This window comes from Dermacentor albipictus, chromosome 2 (genome assembly GCF_038994185.2).
Source record: "Dermacentor albipictus isolate Rhodes 1998 colony chromosome 2, USDA_Dalb.pri_finalv2, whole genome shotgun sequence".
Classification (NCBI taxonomy): Eukaryota; Metazoa; Arthropoda; class Arachnida; order Ixodida; family Ixodidae; genus Dermacentor; species Dermacentor albipictus.
In genome coordinates this window covers 41,393,727-41,417,605 of record NC_091822.1, presented here as the reverse complement: position 1 = coordinate 41,417,605, position 23,879 = coordinate 41,393,727, and the positions used below count along the sequence as shown (strand labels likewise).

At 46.6% G+C, this 23,879-nt stretch overlaps 1 protein-coding gene across 2 annotated transcripts in view; it reads right to left on the bottom strand.

The window, feature by feature from the left end:
- The window catches only part of Nab2 (Nuclear polyadenosine RNA-binding 2), a 133,696-nt gene that overhangs the window by 38,151 nt on the left and 71,666 nt on the right, over positions 1–23,879 (bottom strand). For both annotated transcript variants that reach the window (XM_065430210.2, XM_065430211.2), the window contains 3 exons: positions 22,026–22,067; positions 21,425–21,530; positions 12,894–13,132 (listed from right to left, as the gene is read on the bottom strand). In XM_065430210.2, coding sequence (XP_065286282.1) covers positions 12,894–13,132; positions 21,425–21,530; positions 22,026–22,067 — 387 coding nt within the window. The remainder of the gene's footprint in view (positions 1–12,893; positions 13,133–21,424; positions 21,531–22,025; positions 22,068–23,879) is intronic.

The following is a 23,879-nucleotide window of genomic DNA, read 5'->3' as shown; positions in this document are numbered from 1 at the left end:
CATATACATTTGCTCTTATTATTGATACTGTGAACACAGAACTTTAATGGGCTGTACAATGACAGAAAATTGTTCAATTTCAAATCTGTTTCCAGTGTTGCCATTCTAATTCGCTCAAGTATCCAACCATATGTTGTTTGCAACTTTACCTGTAGCAGGTAAATTTTATTTGTTTCAACAAACAATGCAAGGTAATTATTATCACGGCAACTACTATGTATATGCAAAATATAATTAAATATCTAAAATCAACATGAAACACTGAATCAGCATATGCAGTTTTATCAGATTTGATTATGAAATAAAGTTATCTACACAACCAATGTCCCCCCTTAAATCATTGCAACGGATAACTTATTTAACTCCAGCTTTGAAACTAAAGATTAAGTGGTGCAAGTATTGCACGAGCAAAAAAAGTAAAAAACATTCTTCTTGGATACCCCCCCCCCCCTTCCTACTCATTGTAAATTGGTGGAAAGGTTGCGCACATGCGAGTAAATATGGTACGCATCAACATTACTGCCTTAGGGACTCGCTACACTGTCTATTGCCCCCCTGGGCAGAAAGCAAGCAAAATACGCAATGCCAGGAAGAGCTATGGTGACAAATTTATTTTATTGCTGAAAATGTAAACATAAAGCTTTCAATGAAACACAGCCAAGCATGTTTAAACAAACTGGATTCGTTCCGTGAAAACCAGTCAACCTATCAAATATATCAGTAGTTCTTTACATGTGGACTTGCCCTTCAGAACGTGCGAAAATTAGCGACAGTCGCACTTCTGCTGCAATCTAACAGCCCTTCCGGCAACAAGTCAAGCCTTTCGCTTCATGAAGCGAGGCCTCCCAGTGACAATAACATCCCATACCAAGCAACCACTGATATCTGTGGAACATCCGCCACAAGTCTGAACGTCCACCTAGCTGGATATCTGCCATCAGGGATGGAAGCAGCCAAGGAAGTTTTCGAGCAGCTCTCGGAGCAGCAAATCAGGCGCCTTTGGAACAGGTTCGCAGCATGAATTGTCTATTTTGGAGCAGCTTAGTAAAAGTCAATATGAGAGAAATACAGGCACATGAAAAAAAGGTGTTCCTTATTTGACTTTTAAGACTGCTATTAGGTTATGGCCGATTAGTTCTGCGGAAGCCCACAAGGCGAGCAAAATTCATGATAGTGAAAAATTTTCATACACCCTACTGTAGCATGAAGCTACAAAGGTAGCCCATACGGGTTTAATAGGAACCACAATTAAATACAGAATGTGCCAGCTAAATGTGGCCAAGACAAAAAGAACCGCTTTTCTGTGAACAGTGCCCATTCTATGTTGATAAGCTATTGATATTTAATTGATTACTGATTGATATTTAACTTTCATGAACTAAAGCAAAGGTTGCAGAACACATCAAGAAATTACGGAAAACAGCGTACAGTCGAACCTCCATATATCCAGTGATCACAAAATAGTTCAATATAGCCAGAATTCGATTAATAACAACATGTAAAAATGTGTCAAAAACTTCTGCAAATCAATAAATGAACCAAGGGCATGATCGAGGACTGCTGTTTGGAGTGCGCATTCGATTGCTCCGCGTGCAATTGGCCTAGGCCGCACCGACTTCGTCCCCCGAGAGCATGCGGTCGATTGTGCCGCGTAGGCTGCACCTATTTCTTCAGCCGCGTGAAGTTGGCGCGGTCTAGGCCAATCGTGCATGGTGCAACCGAACAGGCGCTCCGAACAACAATCCTCGATTGTGCCCCAATCGTGGCCCAGTAAATACTCACTTGAAGCTTCACGCAAAGTATTTATTTATTTGGTTGAAAGTACTGTAGCAGTGTAGCCTGCTTCATATTGGCAGCTGTGTGCTTAAATACTGAGTTCTCAACATAGTCTAAAAGGTCCACAAGTGATAGGCCAGTAGCATAAAAGGAACAAAGCAGCTGCAGCCTAATTTGTAGTTGGGAGCGGGGCAACATCAGCGCTTGCAGGACCAACCCTGGCAGCGTCTTCGTTTGGCCGCTACTTCTGCTGCGATCTCCACGTCCGTCAGTCAAAGCATCTTGAAACACTGTCAATAACAAAGTGTTAAGTGGCGTCTGCCAAGGCATCTATGAATGAGCCCAGTGAGCGCGTGCTGTCACACATCTTTGCGGATGCAAACCGCCAGTTCTCGCAAGGCATGGCAGGCACACAGCACAGCACGGAGGAGGAGTCAGTGTGGCAAATACAATGCGTCGTTGACGTTGTCGAACTAGCCAAGCGGCGTCGTGTGTACGCCGCTACGTTCAAATGGCACCCTCAGAGCGATCAATGTGTGCAGCTATAGTGTGCAGCAGCTGGGAATGCCCACTGCGCCACCGCTATCATCCAGGGTGTTGCAGCAAAGCTCACTGCCTGTCAACACAGCGCACGTGGTCTAGAGTGATGGAGTTGAATATGTCCATTTTACGTCGAACCCTGCCCGAAATAAAAAATGAAAAATGCATGCAATTTTCCAGGTGATATAGAAAGTGTTTGATACATGCAGTAATTCGATATATCCACGTTCGATATACAGAGGTTTGACTGTATATAGCGACCTAGGTCTTGTGTAATTCCACCCCCCCACCCCCCCCAAAAAAGGAAGCAAGAAGAAGGAGAAGAGAGAAGGGGAAAAAAGAACAGAGAAAAAGCTTCCGAAATGTTTTTTCTGTTCTTTTTTTTTTGTAATCCTCGTGACAACGCCTCTCTGCGCCAGTAATGTAAGTGTTCAAAGATGTAAGCATTGTCATATATAGTGTAATGCGTATATTACGAATGTGCAAACCTGGGCCACGTTCTCGTAACGGTTAGGAAAGCGAACCATTACAAGACTGCGCTACTTCGCATTTAATAGGGACCAAAGATGCACACCAAAAAATGCGGGACAGCTCGTTCCCAGTGCCCCTATTTGATGAGGTTTGCATAAAAATTGATGCAATCTTTGGTGTGCAGAAGTGCTGTCAGGGTCACAGCGGGGATTTTTTTTTTATTTATTTATTTCAGGGCTTTCTTTCTCATTAAAAAACAGTCTTCATGAATCCTAGGTTATTTTAAATGCTGTTATCAGTCATTTCTCAACGTCACCCACAACTTTTTCATTGACATCTCACTAATTATGCAAATTAATATATTTAGCTAATTAAACATATTCATGCACAATAAACGAGAAATATTCACAGTGGCCACCATGAATAACTCCAATCAAGGTACAATGAACGCCGTTCGCACAGTGCCCTCAAGTAATCTTTAATTCTTGGCAACCTTCAGTTAAGATAGCAGAATACCACAGAATAAATGTGGAGTTGACGTACTGGTCATTAAACTTTGCCAGTGTTTTTCACATCGCTTGCCGAGAGAAAGCTCAAGATATTTTTGAAAGCAATAGAGGGATAAAAATGTTCATTGGCTTCACGCTGTGTCAACCAATATGTTGAATAAGCTCGATTATTTGGGCTTATTCACACTTCTACCACAGGCTCCATAAGCACAATATAAAATGGCAACCAATATTTCATGCGCTGAACCGTGGTTTATTAAAATTTTTGCACTCAGTCTGCGCGAGTCGCGTCGTGAACATCGTTGCCGTGAATGCCATTTCGGAAGTTTGCAACTCAGCCTAACGTTTAATTATGATTGCAATTTGGCCGCTAAGGTCGACTAAATATGAAACTTTACATCCTTGGCTTGTGTTCTGCGACGGCAAGAGCCGGATCTTGTGTGTTGTGGCCCTGCAGAATATAGTGTACACGGAGTGCGAACTTGAGTGACGATTGCAGTTGCCATTGGATATTTGTGACCAAGAAGTTTCATGAAAACAAGCAGGTCATTTGTCAGTGTACCATACTATCATCCCAGTAACCAGACCTGGTGCACGTACGAAATAGATTTATAACGTCACATGCAAGGCTTTTGATCATTAATCGACACAGATGTACCAATACGGCGCAAAATCGAGTGCTAAAATGTATAATAAAACAGAACAGCTACACGCTGAGCAGACTGTATGACCTTATTCAATCAGCGCGGCTTTCCTACCCGACTGCCCTGTGAAATGAGCAACAGTTCAAATCATATTTAGCTGGTCCGCATATACCCAAATGCGCAGCTCATTTATAAAACCTTTGTAATGCATCGTTAGCACAGAACAGTTTTCGCTTTCTTGTGGCATACTTACAATTATGCCACAGAACACACCCACATTCCAAAAACGCCGATGCTGTAGTGGATTGCTTAGGCTTGGATAGGGCTAAGCACTAGCCAGTTTATGTCTATTCCTGTGTGGTTACCACTGAGCACGCACATCCGACTAAATTTGGCAGCTTCATTCGAAATTAGTGTTTTTCGGCAGAGGTTGGCGCAGCTGGCACAAGATGGTGCAATTGGCACAGCACTTGCATCCCTGATCACGATGTCCATAGTATGTACAAGTCCATTTCCCTTTCGGATATCCTCTGGGCTTCCTGTTTTGAACATCCGCTGACTATACATAAATAGGCATACCTAGGGCATACATAAGTTGGAACATGGATCATGTCCTAATATGAAAGAAATATAGTTGAAAATTCTATTGGTTTGCAATTCATTTTATATAGATACAGGAAAAAGGCAGGTGTACAGATGCAAACGGGTGCGTATTTACAGGAGATAGAAATGGCGTCCTAGCAGCAGCCAGTCTTCGTCTTTCTGTCGAGACACCTTCATTGTTCTATTCCCTGCAACATCACCCCTACAGCAGGGTAACTCCGTCCCGGTGCAGGTTATGGAGGATCAATTAAGGCGGGTATTTAGGGCTTGAGTCTAACAATGTGAACAACATCGCTGCTTATGTTGGGACCTATTGAAGACTCGCCTGCCGGTGCAATCTTGTACGCCACGTCAGCGAGTAGGTGCAAGATTCTGTACAGACCAGAGTAATGCGATAGGAGTTTTTCGGACAATCTGACATGGCGTGAAGGTGTCCAGAGGAGCACAAGAGCACCAGGGGAAAAATGTGCTTCTCGGTGCTGACGGTCGTAACGACACTTTTCAGAACCTTGCGAGGCAGTAAGGCAATCCCGAGCTATTTGTCAGGGCTGGGCAGCAAGGAGAATAGCATCACGGACGTAAGCAGTTGGGGACTGTTATTCGTAGGGAAGTAACGTGTCCATGGGCAATGCAGGGTCGCTCCCAAACAAAAAGCAGAATGGCGCAAATGCGGTCGTGTCGGGACGAGACAAATTATAAGCGAATGTAATGTATGGCAGAGCGATGGTCCAGTCACGGTGATCGTCGGAAACGTACATGGCAAGCATTTCAGTGCATGCGGTTGAGGCACTTGGGGAGGCCATTCCTTTGAGGGTGGTACGTGGTAGTGACCTTGCGCTCAGTAGCCCAGGAGCAGAGCCTATCATCGATGACCTTCGATAGGAAGTAATGGCCACAATCCATAAGTAACTGGCAAGAGGTGCCGTGGCGCAGGATTAAATTGTGGAGCAGAAAATCGGTGACATCTGTCACACAGTCGATTGGAATTGCTCACGTGATGGCATATCTTCTTGCATAGTCTGTTGCCACTGCAATACGCTTGCTTCCTTTGGTAGAAATAGGAAAAGGGCTAAGCAGGTCAAGCCCCACCCGGAAGTATGGCTCTGTGGGAACGTCAATAGGATGAAGGAAACCTGCAGGAGGTAATGCAGATTTCATCCGTCACTGACGGGTTGCAAGCAGCAGCATAAGGGTGCACAAAGCAACAAATTCTGGGCCAGAAAAAGCGGCGTTTCATGCGGTCATATGTATGATTGTCACCCAGGTGTCCAGCGGCAGGAGCATCATGTAGCTGTTGGAACACAGAAAGTCGGAGGTGCCTTGGAATGACTAGCAGGAGCTCAGGACCATCAGGGTGGACGCTGTGACGATCATCGATGATCGTGCAGGATGCACATCCAGAGTGAATGGTCACTCAGCATGGAGGTTAGGCAGTCCATCATGGTGCGAAGGACAAGATTATGGCGTTGTTCGTCACCGATATGGATCAAGTCGGAGATGAACAAAATGCAAATGTCAGAGTCAGCATCGGCGACGTCCAGTGGATGTGCAGGATGGCAGGACAGGCAGCCGTCGTCTAATTGCAGACGTCCTGATTTATTCACGATGGAGAATGTGTATTCTTGCAGACGTAAAGCTCAATGAGCGAGCCATTCTGTTGGGCCTTTCAAAGAGCGGCAACAAAGGGCGTGGTGATCAGCAACCAAGCAGAAGCTGCGACCGAACAGGTATGGTCGAAATTTCGAGACCGCCCGTACAAGCGCTAGGCCTTCCCATTCAGTGATCAAGTAATTTCGTTCAGGCACAGAAAGAAGGCGGCTGCCATAAGTGATTACGCAGTCTTGACCCTGTTGACGCTGGCCAAGTATGGTACCAATGCCATGGCCACTTGCACCTGTGCGGACTTAATGGGAACTGAAAGGTCAAAATGAGACAGAATCGAAGAAATTGTTAGCCGCTCAATAAGGGTAGCAAAGGCTTGGGCTTGCTGTGGTCGCCTAGAAAAGGGCGGATCCTTCTTGAGAAGGTCGGCGAGTGGATGAGTGATATCGGCAAATCCTTTAACAAAGCAGTGGAAATACGAACATAATCCTTTAAAACTTCGGACATCTTTTGGTGAACATGGAACAGGCAAATTGCGCACAGCGCAAACTTTTTCCGGGCCAGCCTGCATTCCCACAGCATTCACAAGATGTAAGAACACAGTAATTTCGTGGCAGCCAAAATGGTACTTCGATGAGTTGAGCTGAAGGCCAGCACCGCGAAAGACAGACAGGATAGTATCGAGGCACTGAAGGTGACTCTCAAAAGTCAGTGAAAACGCAATCACATCGTAAAGATAACAAAGAGATGCTGATCACTTCAAGCTGTGCAGAATAGTCCATGATGCACTTATATGTAGCTGGGGCATTGCATAAACCAAAGAGCAGCATATCTTAGAATTGGTAAAGACCATCTGGTGTAATAAAGGCGGTCTTCTCACGGTCCATCTCATCACTATGGCAATCTGCCAATAGGCCAGGCAAAGGTCAATTTATGAAAAATATTGTGATCTGTGAAGACAATCAAGGGCATCATCTATGCGAGGCAGTGGGTACACATCTTTTTTTTTTGTTATCTTGTTAAGGTGATGGTACTCAATGCAGAAGCGCCAAGAGTTGTCCTTTTTCTTTACCAAGACAACCGGGGATGTACATGGTCTACTCCAAGGATCAATAATGTCCTTGTCCATCATCTTGTCGACTTCTTTCTGTACGATGGCCCACTCTGCTGCGGAGACGCGATAAGGTCACCTACGAATGGTCAAGTAAAACTCTTGCTTGGGCTAGTTGGTTTATGCTTGAATGAGTGAAGGGCAAGGCGCAATAGACCAGGACAGAAGAAGAACACAAACAACAGGACCAGCGCCGGTCCTGTCGTTTATGTTCTTCTTCTGTCCTGGTCTATGAATGGGGCTAGCATCATTAGTGTTGATGCGATGGGTGACTACAGATATCTGAGAGGGCAATCATCCAGGTCAAAAATATCTCTATAAGAGACTATGAAGACGTTATGTTTGCTGAGAAGGAATATCGGGAGCAATCGTATTACAAATGTCCTCAGTAGGCAAAGACGACAAAAGAGCGGACAGCAGGGGCCCACTAATGCTGGGGCAGGCTGCTTCAGGGGTCAACGAAGAAATCTGGAATTCTTCTGTTGGCGTGATATGCGCCGAGGCGATGCCGTGGGGTAGAATGTGCATTGAAAATCCAAAACTGAAGACAAGTAGACAAATACAATTCTCAAGGATTCGGATGACGGCGTTCAGGATTGATGATTGATGTATGGGGTTTTATGGCGCAAGGGCCAGGTATGGCCAAAGAGCGCCAGACGACGTTCAGGAGCACAATACTGCGCGAGAGAACCACATCAGTGATGGGGGATATGACGTGCTCGCCATCAGGAGGACAAGTGGTCACGAGGTCATTTGTAGCGGCCTGTGGAGACAGACGGGTGAACTCGGCAGAACACAAGCAGCGTGTTGTACTAGAAGTGGCATTGGTAGGAAACAGCAGATCCAAATGTACACCCGTGAGCAAAAGTATACGGACCACGGGAGCGCGTGCCAAACTGCATCGACGCGCCGTCTACCGACGCGGTGCGCATGCGCGTCCCATCGTATCTGCTGGCCTGACATGTAGCCTTGCCTGACGTGGTTATGGTGCTCGTAGACTAAACGTCCACTGGGCGTCGTTTTCTCTGCTCCGTCGCGTCTGGGCCATTGTTTTACGCAGCGGCTGCGGCTGGGCTGGCACGCGCGTCCGCCGCGCTTCGCTTTCATTCTTTCGGTTAGGGGAATATCGCGCGCCGCACTGCCTTCTCTGACGCCTCCAGATGACTCGCGCAAAATGGCTTTCTGTGGCGTTGCACTATCTCGAACTGTTCCAACGTTTGCTGCCGCAGGTAGAAGCAAGGTTTTGCAGTCGGTGTCCGCCGTCGCGTTAAAAAGTAGAACTGAGTTGCATACGCTACCATGCTCCGCAAGCAGCAGGGTGCTAAAAGGAGGAATTAGCGACACCGTACTGCCTTTATTTCTTCAAACCATTCAACAAGGTTTGAACGACTAATGCACGCGAGGGTGTCACTTCAGACAGCTGCGGCAACGCTGACACAAGCGCGAAAATATAAAGTCAGGTGCAGCTGTGCGGTGCCCGCTGCCATGAAGTTCCAATTACAGCTGCCCCCTTGCGAATCGGGTCGGGGCGACCGACCTTAATCACTGGTCGAGGTCTCCTCATCACTGGTCGGGGTCTCCTCATGGCATCGCGTTACGAGTGGATACCACGGCACCTCCGAGGCTGCCTATGGAAAATTAACAGCGTAGTGAAATCATGAAAAGTTGTGAAATTTGTGAAAATTATAATCTCTAAAAATAACAACAGCACGTTGGCTTGTCCTAAGTGCCCTCAAGACCGGAGTCTGTCGGTGGTCACCCCGACCAGTGATTCAAGTCGGTCGCCCCGACACGTTTGTCAAGGGGGCAGCTGTAATTGGAACTTCACGGCAGCGGGCACCGCACAGCTGCACCTGATTTTATATTCTCGCGCATGTGTCAGCGTTGCCGCAGCTGTCTGAAGTGACACCATCACGTGCATTTGTCGTTCAAACCTTGTTGAAAGGTTTGAAGAAATAAAGGCAGTACGGTGCCGCTAATTCCTCCTTTTAGCATCCTGCTGCTTGCGGAGCATAGTAGCGTCTGCAACTCAGTTCTACTTCTTAACGCGACGGCGGACACCGACTGCAAAACCTTGCTTCTACCTGCGGCAGCAAACATTGGAACAGTTCGAGATAATGCAACGCCGCAGAAAGCCATTTTGCGCGAGTCATCTGAAGGCGTCAAAGAAGGCAGTGCGGCGCGCGATATTCCCCCAAAAGAAAGAATGAAAGCGAAGCGCGGCGGACGCGCGTGCCAGCCCAGCCGCAGCCGCTGCGCAAAACAATGGCCCAGACGTGACGGAGCAGAGAAAACGACGCCCAGTGGACGTTTAGTCTACGAGCACCATAACCACGTCAGGCAAGGTTACACGTCAGGCCAGCAGATACGATGGGACGCGCATGCGCACCGCTGCTCTAGCGGCCCTCTCGACAGCAGGTCGGTAGACAGCGTGTCGATGCAGTTTGGCACGCGCTCCCGTGGTCCGTATACTTTTGCTCACGGGTGTACAATACCAGAGGAAGAGCCCATTTGGGCAGAGTGTTTTGAAAGAAAGTCAAGGCCCAGAATGAGGTCATGCGGGCACTGTTCGAGGACAATAAATAAAACAATAGTGTAGTGGTCTCCAATGATCACACACGCCGTGCACATTTCAATGACAGGTGAAGTGCTGCTGTCAGCGGCTCATACTGTACAGGGCATGGCTGGTGTCAGAGCTTTCCAGAGTCTTCGGTGACGAGTGGCACTCGTAACTTACAGCTGTGCTCCTGTGTCGACGAAAGATGTGATGGGAACACCATCTACTTCAACATCCAGTAGGCTTCCATGTGTAGGCAGGGACAAAAGAGGATTTGTGGCATTGTGGCACATGCATTGTGGCACATGCAAAAGGGTCTCCCATTGCCTCTTCCAACGACGGATGCTGAAGTCCCGCCTGGCTTACTATGCCTCTGCAGCTAGCACAACTTTACGTTTGAAAGTGGCACCCTAGTGTGCCATTACAATAACGTCACATCACATGCCGATACCATAAAACCAGCTCCGACACAACACAGATCAAAGCAATGACATCGTTCGTGTACTTAAGTTGGCTACTGGCCCGACTAGTAGTGGCTGCGATACTGACTTTTCTAGATGGCGCCAGCTATGTACCGTATTTTTAATTTTCAGTTACAAACAGGCGCGTCTTTTTTTTTTTATAATCTTCAAATCTAAGCCGACCCTAAAGTTTTGTACATGATTATTTGGAAGAAACTATCGGCCTAGATTCGAAGAAATATGGTACGAGTCACACTGGTGTATAAGACGCACCTGTTCATTTGATAAGCGATTTAAAAGAAAATAGCGACGTTTCACTTCACAAACGCGGGTCACGCGCAAGCAATGATAAGGACACTCCAGGCGCATTTCTGAATGAACGAATGTATCTTGTTTAGTGCCGAAGGGCCAGGTATGACCAAGGAGCGTCACGCCATCGTTAGCGACTTCGCAGTGGAGTGATGAGTTCTCTAAAGTTGATGTGACACGGCTGTAAAGGAGCCTAAAAATAGTTGCTGTAAAGTGCGTAAAATCTACATGTAATAAGATTATGGTTATGATTATGATTGTAATAAGAGATGAGCGCCGTGCGAGGACGGAGCGGCAACACAAGCAGTGACAGCCCAACCGGGAGTCGACTGACACCGAAGTCGTAGCATCTGCAGATCGCTTTCAAGATATGGCGCCCGCCGCTGTGCAAACTACACAGTTGCTACCAGAGTACAAGCCACCCCCCCTCCTGTACCGCCTTCCCACGCTGCCTTCCCGCTTTCCTCCCTTGTGCGCAATTCGGCTCACCGTGGCATGCTTTCACTCGCACATACAGCATACAGCATGCGGGGACGATGTCATTGCTCTTGGACTTTAACGAAACCTTGCAGTGCCACGACGGCAGAAATGTGCCTAGAGTGACCATATCACAGCTTGCGTGTGACCTGCATTCCCGAAGTGATACGTCACTGTATTTTTGTTAAATTGCTTACCGAATGAACAGGTGCATCCTATACACTGGTGCGACTTATACGGTATATGTTTTTTTGGAGGGGAGAATAACTGCCGTATAGAAGGGGGGGGGGGTTGACTTATAGATTGGAAAAAACAGTATGCATGCAAAGCATAACGGTGCTTCGCATTGCAAAAGCAGCTGACATTTCAAACCAACACTGCGCTTCCTTCACACTGGAGGTAGCGCACTCCCAGCCAGAGAGCCACGGCCACACGCAGACATTCCTCTTTGGAGTGAGTGTTTCGTCACTCACCCTGACTAATCATCCAATGCGGAAGATGCAATGCCGCAAAAAAAAGAAGGCAGGGCTTACGCTGCCGTACGTCCCTCGGCTCTGGTATGGGAGAAGACAGGCAAGGAGCACCACTTGGGAACGCTACTAGAGGAGAGGGAGAGAGTGTCTCTGGTGACAGCAATGCTCACCTCCTGGCAGCATGATAATGGGGCAGTTGATTTCTTCTATCTCCTCCAACAGCGAACCAATTCGAGAAATTAATAAAAAATTCCTATGACAGCAGTTTACAGCTTCCAGTGTATAGGCAAAATTTGCAAAAGGGCCTGGTGAGAGACCCTTAACCCTTTACCTCCCATTGACAAGTACAGTTATCATGAAATTTTGTACCAATATACCCAAGATGACTATAGTCGCCATAAACAAAAATTTGTCACACAGTGAACCTATGACAACTGTACTCGTCCTATTGCATCTAGTTGTGATTCCTGACACTAGATGGCCACACTTGTCCACGCTGTGCCATTTGTGTCGTTTTTCATTATATTGCCGCCTCTGACACTACTGCATAAAGCATAGCTGCCTCCTCAAAGCAATGAAAGCAAGCATAAAAATTAATTTTGGTGACGCTTCCTTGCACCACAGCTCTGTAGAGTTTTGCTCGGAAGAAAGTGACAGGTTCTCATCTGATAAGTCTGATGACGACTCTTCTATAGATGGCCCGGAAGACCTTGTGGCAGCCCGTGAGTCTACCATACGAAGACACCCTATTAACTGCTTTAGGAGCTGCGTAAAAGTAGCTGCTATTCATGTGCATGTTTTTGTAACGTTTAGGTGATTTTTTAATCGTATTCTCTTCTTTTCATAGTGCATCTAGCCCGGCAAAATGCCGTTTTGCTAGACACCAGGGCCATGCAGTCAAGTCTTTTTCAACCCATCTTCTTACACAATTTGTGAAATAAAGGAGCCCTGCAATTTGTGAAATAAAGTAAACCCACCAAATTAAAACAATGGTGCCGTGTTATTCAGAAAAAAGAAGCTCAGGAAGCTGAGCGAAAAAAAAGATTTCTGGTAAATCTGGTACAATTTTCTTTCTTTTTCGCGGTAGGGAAAGGGTTAACTGAATCTTAGGGTCTTAGTTGGAATGTCTTACAATAAGTGTCTCCCTTCATGTGCTTTTTTTCTTGAAATTACCTCAAGCAGGTCAACCTTGGCTACTACTCATTTTGTCCTTGCAAAATAAAAGGTTCACCCAATTCATCTACCACTTGTGCCGATCAGTCCAGCACACCGAGGCACACACTTGGGACATTCTAATTATGCGAGTCCTCAAAGTGATTTGCAAAACTGTTGAGCTGGAATTCGTGTGCAGGTCACTAACCGGCATCGGAGACTGGCGCTATCATTAAGCGGCTCTTGACTGGTGGCCTCTGAGAAGCAGCTGGCACGAGCTGTTCCTCCTCCTCTTCGGGCAGCTCCTCGAGGTCGTGACCTGTGGTCAGCACATCGCGGTGGCTGTTGCTGCTCTTGAAGCTCGTCGGATCCACACCGTCAAGGGTGACCACAAAGCGTGGCCACTGGGATGAAGACGGTGTGCTGCCTGAGCTGCCCTGGCGGCCACTGCAATAGACCATCCTTGCTCACAACATTTCTCATACTAAGACTGACTGACATTCATTCATTCATTCATTTAGTTATTTAGGGTGTGTACCATCCAAAAGCATTACTGTCTGTCCTGTCTCTTGCACTGGTATTCAAATTAAAATTAAATTATGGGGTTTTACGTGCCAAAACCACTTTCTGATTATGAAGCACTCCGTAGTGGAGGACTCCGGAAGTTTCGACCACCTGGGCTTCTTTAACGTGCACCTAAATCAAAGTACACGGGTGTTTTCGCATTTTGCCCCCATCGAAATGCGGCCGCCATGGCCGGGATCCGATCCCGCGAACTCGTGCTCAACAGCCCAACACCATACTGAGCAACCATGGCGGGTGGTATTCAAGTTAACCGCAAAGCAACTTATATGAACACAACGGCGACATGACAAGCTTGTGGAACCTGCAGATTTCTGACACATGTGCGCTGGAGTTAACCACAAAGTACCGATACAGGTGCAGTTCATGTCTAAGAGCTTTAAGCCAATGAGTGCAGCTCAATGTTAATAAGAGTACAGTCGAAACCTGCAATAACGAAATCCCATGATAATGAAATATTTTCGTATCCCCGGTGAATGCCCAGAGGATTGCATTTAATATCTCTCAAAAATGAAGTGTCGCTGAACCATAACACCGCATCAACAAAATTTGCTAGGTTACTCCACATATTACTTGCGCTGGCTAGCAGACACCAAAAACTGCTCAAATGCCGCCTTTGCTTCGCTATTAAAGGGAAGCTGAAGAGTCTGTCAAATTCAATATGACGTTCATATACGGATGCAGTAACCTTATAAACCATGCAGGTAAAATTTTTGAGGGGGATTTTTCACTTAGGAGCGACGTAATCATCGATTAAAATTTCGCTGTCGCTCAGACCCCGGTGAACACCGCGCAATGCTGCTAACGCTGACGATGCGAGCGGAGACCAGAAACTGCGGCGTAGTGACGTCAACACTGGTGTTACGTTCCTTCGCAGTCTCCGCGACCATGCCTGACCGTGCTTGTTTCTGTGTGCATGCCGTCATAAGCTGCTTCGCTCGACGCTGCATTCCTCTGTGTCTACGTAGAGTGGTAGTTAACGTGCGCACCATCAATTGAAATAGTTTGCCGACAATGCCGGCATTCTGTGCAGCCTACGATTGCACGAAAACTAGTGGCCGCGACAATGTTGTCTTCCATTACTTCCCGCAAGACAAGAAGCTTTCAGCTAAGTGGGAGGTTGCTGTGAAGCGAAAGAATTTCAAGCACTCAAGAAAAGCAGTGCTGTGCTCTAGCCACTTCCATGACGACGATTACTACCAGACTTTATCAATAATGCGTGCTTTTGCTTCTCCTACATGTTACGCTGAATGGAAGGTCCATGTTTAGCTCCCACCCTTGACGCAGGCTTCGTCGCCAAGCACTGCAAATTTTCTATTCGCACGTGCATTGTGAAACAGCCTGCATGCAGCTACTATAATGCGGTGCAAGTGCAAAGTTTGCATGTGTTGGAAAGCTGGCTCATGACAGGACGCTGCGCTTCCCCTTCTCTCGCGCACATACAGAAACTGACCATCTCACGTAGCGCACAGAATTCGCCGGTTACGAGTAGCATGTGGATGGCGTGCTGATGAAGATTCTACACTACATGTGCTACAAGAGCCGGAAAAACTTTTCCTGCATTTAAACCGTCTGTGTAGATTGCCGACAGCTTTGGGGCAGCGCACAAATGCCAAAGATCGCATTACCGCTTACGTTTTACGAGGAGGCATGCAGGAACATAACACTACAGCTCTTTGCCCGGAAATGAACTCACTGGATCGCTGAGTGCAGCTTAGCAAAAAACATACCAAAAAACATTTCCAACACGAAGATATGCTAACTCTTCGCCTTCGTTCGCGTCGAAAGCACTGCTTGCACCAGCATTTTTTGCTTCTTGGAGAGGCCGGCTCTTTGCAATCGGTTCGTACATGTAGGGAGTAAAGTATAAACCTCATGATTGCTTTACTAAACATAAACCCCATACAAGTGATCTTGCACACGACGGTGACAAGTGAGGCGATATAGATGGCTGTCGTGTTCACTCGTCGCCTACAAGTCGAACTCCACGCGAGCGACGGCTTTGAGCGACGACTTCCCAGTATGAGGGCAGCAATATATGCGCCGAAACTAGCGTGACGCGTGCTTTATTTGTTCAAGTTTATGTATTTTACTGTGAAAAGGAGCATAAAATATTTCTGAAGGTCTTGCACTAGGTTCTTATTCTTGCACGTGTAAAATTCAAGTTTGCTCGTTCCGTGCCCGACCAATCACAGGCGGAAACGAGTCACGCGAGCTGCCTTGAGTCTGCTGCTCCACTTTCCGTCGAAATAAAATCTGTTTGCTCTTTCTTTCACTCAATTTCGATGCGATATTCGAACTCGGAAGGTTGAAACGTACATGACATACAGCTCTCCACTCATTTTTTCTGGAAAACCTTTCAGCTTCCCTTTAACACTTTCGTGACTGCGCCTATTCCCATTGATAACATGCTATCTATGGCTACAAATTCAAATTTTGGTGCTCTCTGAGTGCTTCTGGACAGTTAGTGCTACCTAATTGGTTAAAGAGAAACTATTTTATCAGTTTCGTTTTAGGTTTCTCTTGCTCACTGCATGGGAATTTTAAAGCACTGTCATAGTCGGGGTAATGAGCGCTCATAGTTTCTCATAGTTTTAAGAAATTTTGTACATACAGAGCTTATATTTGGAAGATTATTGCATACGGCCATTACGTTCGAAATGTATATTCTGAAAATATTTTCGGTTAGTTTCATTTTGTGCAAAGCAGCATTAATGTTTTCATAAATCTTTCTCGTTTTTTGTAATTTTCTTTTTATAATTATGTTATACTAATCTTAATAAATATGTTCTTTGAAATTAATACCATTGGAAAGATAATTCCTTCCTATACAATTTGGTACCATGCCCTTCACCATCAAGCATTTTCTGTGACAGGCATTAAAATATTTCCTAGACCATCCGAAAACTACCCATCTTTAGCAAAACAGAAGTGAGGCATGCAGAGAGGACACAAGAGTAGAGAAATGGACTTATGCAAAAAAAAAGTGAGGCGTGCCGACAGGACACTTCTATACTCTTGTGTCCTGTCTGCATGCCTCACTTCCTTTTTGCATAATTAATTCTTACCAACTAGCTCAGCTTTCTGTCGTTTTAAGCTCCATTTTTAGCAGTCACGGAAGTGTTAAATTGTGCAATACCACCACATTACATTTGTGTGAGTGCGACCATTTTTGTTTACAAAAACAACCAAGCACTGGGAAGAAGTTGTGGCTGCCATTTTGTTCGTTGATTGGCTATATTAAATGACATGACACGATATCTATCGATGTGTGAAGACGGTTTCTTTATATTTAGCACAGTGTATCAGTGACGCAGCGAGTCTGTGAGGAAAAAATTGCAGCAAAAACAAAGATAATTACATTCCACAAACGTGGATTTGTTTATGGCACTTGAGATGACAGCTGCAGCATGGGCTGCCACGTATGCAGCCATGATTGAGCAATTGCCCAAGAATATGCATTCCTTGCTTCAAGAACAATGGTTTTAGTATCACCCAACAAGAATCGCAACTGGATTCAATGTCACGGACACATATTTGCGTGAAAAGAAAGTAGTATCGGTTGATCACTTTCGGGTGACACGAGATACGACCACTTTTGCACTTCGCACCGACAAGCAACTGCATGAATTAAGGGAACTGTTGTGTGCATTCAACGTTGTTGTTCCACGTGTGGTGCCGAGTGAGTGAGTGAGTGAGTGAGTGAGTGAGTGAGTGAGTGAGTGAGTGAGTGAGTGAGTGAGTGAGTGAGTGAGTGAGTGAGTGAGTGAGTGAGAGTGAGTGAGTGAGTGAGTGAGTGAGTGAGTGAGTGAGTGAGTGAGTGAGTGAGTGAGTGAGTGAGTGAGTGAGTGAGTGAAGAAACTTTGTTGTGAACGCCTGCAGAAGGGTTAGCCTTCCCCTGTTAGGGAGGCGTTACCGTGACGCGGCCAAGACGTCATCGCGGCGTGTGGCGACTCTACTTCAGCCGCGGCCGCACTATTCCCTTTGGTCGACCGCGCCTGCCCCTCTTTTGGGGTGGCAGCCTCCCTTCGGTTTCGCTTGGTTGTTGCCTTTCGAGGGCCGCCGAGATCTGCTGGACAGCCTGGGTTTGGACATCTCGGTCATAGCATCTCGTTGCAGCCTCAAGCCGCGGCGGGATCGTTGTTATTGTTACAGCTTCATGCGGATTCTTAGCACAGTCCCAAAGAATGTGAGCTGCAGTGGCTCTTTCCTGAGTGAGTGAGTGAGTGAGTGAGTGGAGTGAGTGGAGTGAGTGAGTGAGTGAGTGAGTGAGTGAGTGAGTGAGTGAGTGAGTGAGTGAGTGAGTGAGTGGAGTGAGTGAGTGAGTGAGTGAGTGAGTGAGTGAGTGAGTGAGTGAGTGAGTGAGTGAGTGAGTGAGTGAGTGAGTGAGTGAGTGAGTGAGTGAGTGAGTGAAGAAACTGTTGTGAACGCCTGCAGAAGGGTTAGCCTTCCCCTGTTAGGGAGGCGTTACCGTGAGTGAGTGAGTGAGTGAGTGAGTGAGTGAGTGAGTGAGTGAGTGAGTGAGTGAAGAAACTTTGTTGTGAACGCCTGCAGAAGGGTTAGCCTTCCCCTGTTAGGGAGGCGTTACCGTGAGCGGCCAAGACGTCTTCGCGGCGTGTGGCGCCTCTACTTCAGCCGCGGCCGCACTATTCCCTTTGGTCGACCGCGCCTGCCCCTCTTTTGGGGTGGCAGCCTCCCTTCGGTTTCGCTTGGTTGTTGCCTTTCGAGGGCCGCCGAGATCTGCTGGACAGCCTGGGTTTGGACATCTCGGTCATAGCATCTCGTTGCAGCCTCAAGCCGCGGCGGGATCGTTGTTATTGTTACAGCTTCATGCGGATTCTTAGCACAGTCCCAAAGAATGTGAGCTGCAGTGGCTCTTTCCTTTCGGCACACACAACACAGATCACTTTCATAAACACTTGGACACACGTGCCTCATCAGCACCGGGGTGAATAACGACCCCGTTTGAAGTTGTTGATATAAAACCGCCTCCTTACGAGTCAAGCCCGGATGAGGTGGCGGCATAGTCCTTCGCTCTAGTCGGTACCATTTCACAATTTCATTGTAGGAAGTCATTTTGACCTTGGTTTCCCACCACCATGACGGGTCGGCTGTAGTAGCAGCGGCACGGTTGGTTAGTCCTCGCGCTGCCGCGTTCGCTGTCTCGTTGTGGTTAGCATTGCCGCAATCCAACACATCACTGCCCATGTGGGCTGGAAACCACTTTATCACCACACACCGACCTTCACTCGCGAGATCGACCACACGCAACACACGCGCGGCTTCACCACACACCCTTGCTCTGGCATAATTTTTCACCGCCGTCCTAGAATCACAGAGCACAGTCGTGCACTCGGGGTCGGCGATGGCCAAAGCAATGGCCACCTCCTCGGCTTGATGCGCCCCTCGAGTCCGCACGCTCGCCGCTGTTCTCGTTGCACCGGTTGATGCCCCGACAACTGCAGCTACGAATGCCTTTCTGTCATGTGGATACTCTGCCGCGTCACAAACACGGCACCCCTGTCTTTGGCATGGAGATCGATCAACGCCTTGGCCCTCGCCCCCCGCCGCTCTTTGTGGAACTCAGGGTTCGTAAAATCTCACAAAAGTGATTGCATCTCTGAGAGCAATTGACCCACAAGACCACTCCATAGCAGTGCCACCTTAGCCGACCAACATATAGGGTCGACTTTGTGCTGTGTGCTATGCGATTCTATAGCCTCGAGCAAGGCTCGCAAAAGTAGGCGAGCGAAATTTTGACAGTGAAAGTTCGTTTTGTGACGCATTCCCTACTGTGCTGTCTCATTTCTCTTCAACAAAATCCTCGTGAAAGCAAATTTTTTCACTTTCTTCACCGATTTCGTTATTGCACGGTTCTGCTGTACAGAAATAAAAGGAAACTAAAGAAAATTTACCAACAATTATGATACTCCCCAATGCGAATTTTGACCACAGCTGTTTAGGTGTTTTGAATTTGCGATATATTGTGGCAAAGAATCTTATTCTGAACAAGAGGGTCCTCTCGGCGGCAGCAGTGCTGAGCCTCTGCTCAGACAGCTTGTTTAGCAGCAGCAGGAGACGAAGTATTTCCACCGGTTGCGTCACTCACCGTTCAGAAAGTAAGCATGAACACGAGAACACTTGAATCACGCGGAGCTTATTCTCTAGCGGTGGTGGCACATGCATGCGCAGTGGGTCCGAAGCCCACACCAGCACTTTGTTTCTGCACTCACTGCATGCCTAATCGCCGCATGCTTAGTCACTGCCAGCACTCCCCTTTACTCTTCACCCTTTCGCCATACTCTTCTCCTCCGCTTTCCTACTCACGCTCTCTTCGCTCATCCGCACTCTACATTTGCTCTTTCATCCTTTGCTGTGCTCGTTTGCTTGGTTACAAAGGACAACGCAAACGTGCGCCTTAGGAACGGGCACCTAAGTACTGCCCTCTAAAATATTATATAGGGCCACCACAGCAGAACCTCAGTGCTACAACTCACAGTGGTAGCACAGTGGCTTGGCATGGCTTTTGCAACCGCCTATTTTTGCGACTTGTTGCTTTGGTAACCTCATGCACAACCTAAAGCAAAGTTAACGCATTCCACTGTAAACTGTGCAACAAAAGTTCTGTTTGATAGTCCAACATAAATATTTTCTTCCAACCCAGCATTAAACAATCTAAGTAAGGAGTATACTTTGGCATAGGCACATTAATTACAAGGTGGATGCATTTGTTTACTTCTGTTGAAACAGCTATTGGTTTCTACACTGAAACCTCGTTAGTACATGCCTGACGGGAATGCGGAATAACCATCCACTAAATGGTACATTAGCATGCACTAACTTCCAAGTGCACATTTGCATCTCCTGACGTACACTGCCACTAGCAACAAAGAAATAAATTCAATGCCGCAGTAAATGACAGCTCAAATAAAAACTACGAGGTTCTTCCTTTTCAATGAACTGAAAAACTTCAGGCTCTCTCACACAATCATGCGATAGTGCAAAGCATGTAAAGCACAGCGACAATAACAAAGGTGCATCTTGAAACTATGATGGGGAACAGTGCACCTGACATAGTGGCTGAACAGCCACTGAGCCACTAGACATGTGACGTCGAGCCACTACGGCTTAGGCGGTCAGGCTATATGGAGACTGGGTTAGCAATTCGGCGCAACTACGTTTCAACGATTAGTACATTTTAAGTGGGTACACTTTAACGAGCTCTTACTGTGTTACCCTCCTTTGTGATAAAGCACCTGTACGTGCCTCTCTACATCCAGTATGCCTCAACACAGGTCAAAGAAGCAACCATGAAGGTTATGCGAGGCAGCCAGTTTTGTACCACAGGATTTGGATGGATTACAAGTGCACCAAAATTGAAAGGACCGATGACAGAGAAAAAAACTGTCACCCACACGACCGTAGCGCAAAACTACAAGGGAAACCAAATAGTATGGGTTTCTCAGAAAGAAAGCATCGCAGCTGAATAAAAATTCAGCCTGGTCCACGGCTCGAACCAGGGACCAACGTTACTTCAGGGCAGGGCTTTGCCATCTTAGCTAGCCAGGAGTCTTGCATATCGCAGTGCAAGGCTGAATTATTCGACAGCTGGAAGCCCAAGGATGCTGAATATGGCAAATCAGTTCTGCAGAAACCCGCAACACCGAGGAATGTTCACAAAAGGGTTTTGTCGTCCGCTCAACTGTAGCATGAAGCTATGAGGTAAGTCTATACAGATCTGTTTGGATTCCCTCTTGTAGCTTCCTGCTACAATTCAGTGAATTACAATATTTTTTTCCTTTTGTGAACCTTCCTCCACCTTGTGTTCTCCTGCAGCACTGATTTGGGAAAAGTGCACAGGTGAGTTACTGCCCTAATAAAAGTGAATATCGGTTCACTCTCGAAACAGCACGAAGAGACGGGATGCAAAAATGGAAAAGGCCAAAACAGTGCTGACTACCAATTGAGCTTTTATTGACGACAGGAAACTCAATTCAGTTGCTGGTGACCCCTGTGTTGTATTTTCCTTTTTAACGTCTCCTCTTTTTGCACTGTTTTTAGAATGAACCAACACCAACTTGCCCAACTTTCAGTACCGAACCAGATGACAGCCGCTGTGTTGCGCTTAATGATTTTTTTTTTGGTGCAATCACTCACGGTGTGGAATCATCAGCCCCGCTCAGCCGACTGGGTGTGGATGTGGGCGTGGTGTCCTTGACCACCGAGTGCACGTCCTCGTGGGCTACATCCAATTCCAGCAGATCTACAAAAAGGGGCCGTGCGTTGGCACTAGTACTGATGCGGCACAATGGCTTAAGTTATTTCTCCGTTCATCTTTTTTTTTGTGTGTGTCTTTAAGAGGACGCTTTATCTTAGCAGCTCGTATCTAAATACATGAAAGAGGGGAAATCATTTTGCTTGGCACTAAACTTGATGCAGTTTGTTGCATTTACAGGAATGAGTTAAAATCTAGAGGTTGTAGAAGGTAGCTTTTTAGTTCAGGCCATTAACTTTTTAAGAAATATTTTTGGAAATGAAAGGGCTAATGGGCAGTAGAAACACTCTGAGAAGTCTGGTATCCACCATGAATATTTTACCAAATATAACTAATATTCCAGATGCGACTACACAATTATTATTCATATGTTCAAGTTCAAGGACACCCATACTCTATAAGCTGCTTCAGTGATCCTCAATGAATGCTGGGGCATCTACTGCACAAGTCAAGTTGCACATCTCGGCTCGGCCATCAACTCACCTGCATCATCTTGCTCCAAGCTAACGTTGTCCCTGATCACCACTGCAACAGACACCAATAAGACAATCTGAAGCATAGGACAACCAGTGCAAGCAGAGCTGCATGCGTCTAACATGAAAAAAAAAATGTTTTAGTCTGTACTATATACAAAAATAGGCACAAGCATGAAATATTCCAATAACTGAACATCATTAGTGCACATCCCTGTCTCCTACTACATAGATTCTCAGCGTATGCGCAATGTTCAGGCCACGCAAGTAGCAGCTGTTTCTGCGGCAATAAGAATCCTGGGTGGCATACCACACAACAGGCTGCTCATGCAATCACAGGAAGTTCTCTTTGGCAGTGTCTAGAGATAAGGGAGACCTTGTTGAAAACTGACACACCAGTAAATATTTTTTTTTCGTGGAACCTTTAATTTCTTTGTACTTTCACAGTGAAAATGCATGAACTCTAAGAAAGAGTCAATGAAATATTCCATATCTTTACATGAGCACACTTGTGCCCAAAAAGCAATGCAATACTAAAGTGGCAACGATAGTAGCAAACACAACCAGCAGTCATCTATAGTTGATAATTCGGACATACTCAATTATTCGGACTGCTCTGTAGCCCTGAAGCTGACCCCACAGACTTAATATACAAAGGCAATCAAAACTTCAGACACCTTACAGTGTGCCATTATATAATTCAGGCTTCGCCTGATTGAGTCGAGCAGAAATAACAATATTTTGGCTTTGTCATGTCACTGGCATCACTAGAGCATGCTCTTCGGCCACTTTGCCGGTGCCTCCTGAAAACCAAAACTAGTGAAGCCTAGTTTATTTAGCACAGATCGTGTCCAAACTGCAGGAAAAGCTTATTGTAAAGCTGCATTGCTATGCGAGCTCTGCCGATGTTGGTACCGTCCGTCAAGCATTTGTTCATTCACAAGTCATAGTGAAAACTATTTAATATGTACCTGGCAGGATTGCAGCATAACTACACACTAAATGGCAGTACGTAACTACCAAGTACAAATCAGCATTCCTTGACATGCTCTATACTGCTACCAACAAAGGAATATATGTGATGTCACAGTAAACGTTAACTAACACACACACGTTTATTTTTTCTCTTCTTTTTTTCCACAACAGTGAAAAATTCCATCTCTCGTATGACCGGGCGATAGTGCATAGGTGAGCAGGATTTTGAAACTTTGGCAGAAAACATAGCGGCAGAGTGGATGACTGGTCAGCCTTTTCGCAACACATGTGGGTGCATTTGTACAACGATCGGCTTTAGAGCAAAACCAGCAGCACTTCGTTGAAATACAGTACCTACTGCTGTGTGGTGCCAACTATCCATTGCAATTGGTGCAGCGCATTACCTACTAAGCACATGCCATCAGCTTTCTTTGTGCCCGTGCTGCTTTTGGCTATGTACTGTGGGGTTTCCACCCGTGCTCTTGGGAAAAAAGGAATGAGAACACAGTAGCGCAAACAATCACAAGGGCATTTATTGCACCTTACATAGATCAATGCCTACTAGCCGAGTTGCTATCCACAAAACATGGCGATGGGCGCGCGACAAATCGCGGAAGTCCGACTTACAGCGACCGGATAGCGAACGAATATGTTCGCCCCATGCTGGATTCCAACGTCTGGTCTATCGCGCTTCGGTCACGCGAGACAGTCTGGCAGAAGCATGGATCGGTGCACGTGCGGGACGTCCACGCCATTCGCCGACCCGCAGCCTAAGAGGAAGAGCCTTCCTTTTCCGCACCCAAGTAACCCCGCCGTGAGGCGGCGCTGGCAGCGCAAAACTTGCGCCATCTCTCGCACTGCGCTTCAACCACCGCGACCACCGCGGGCC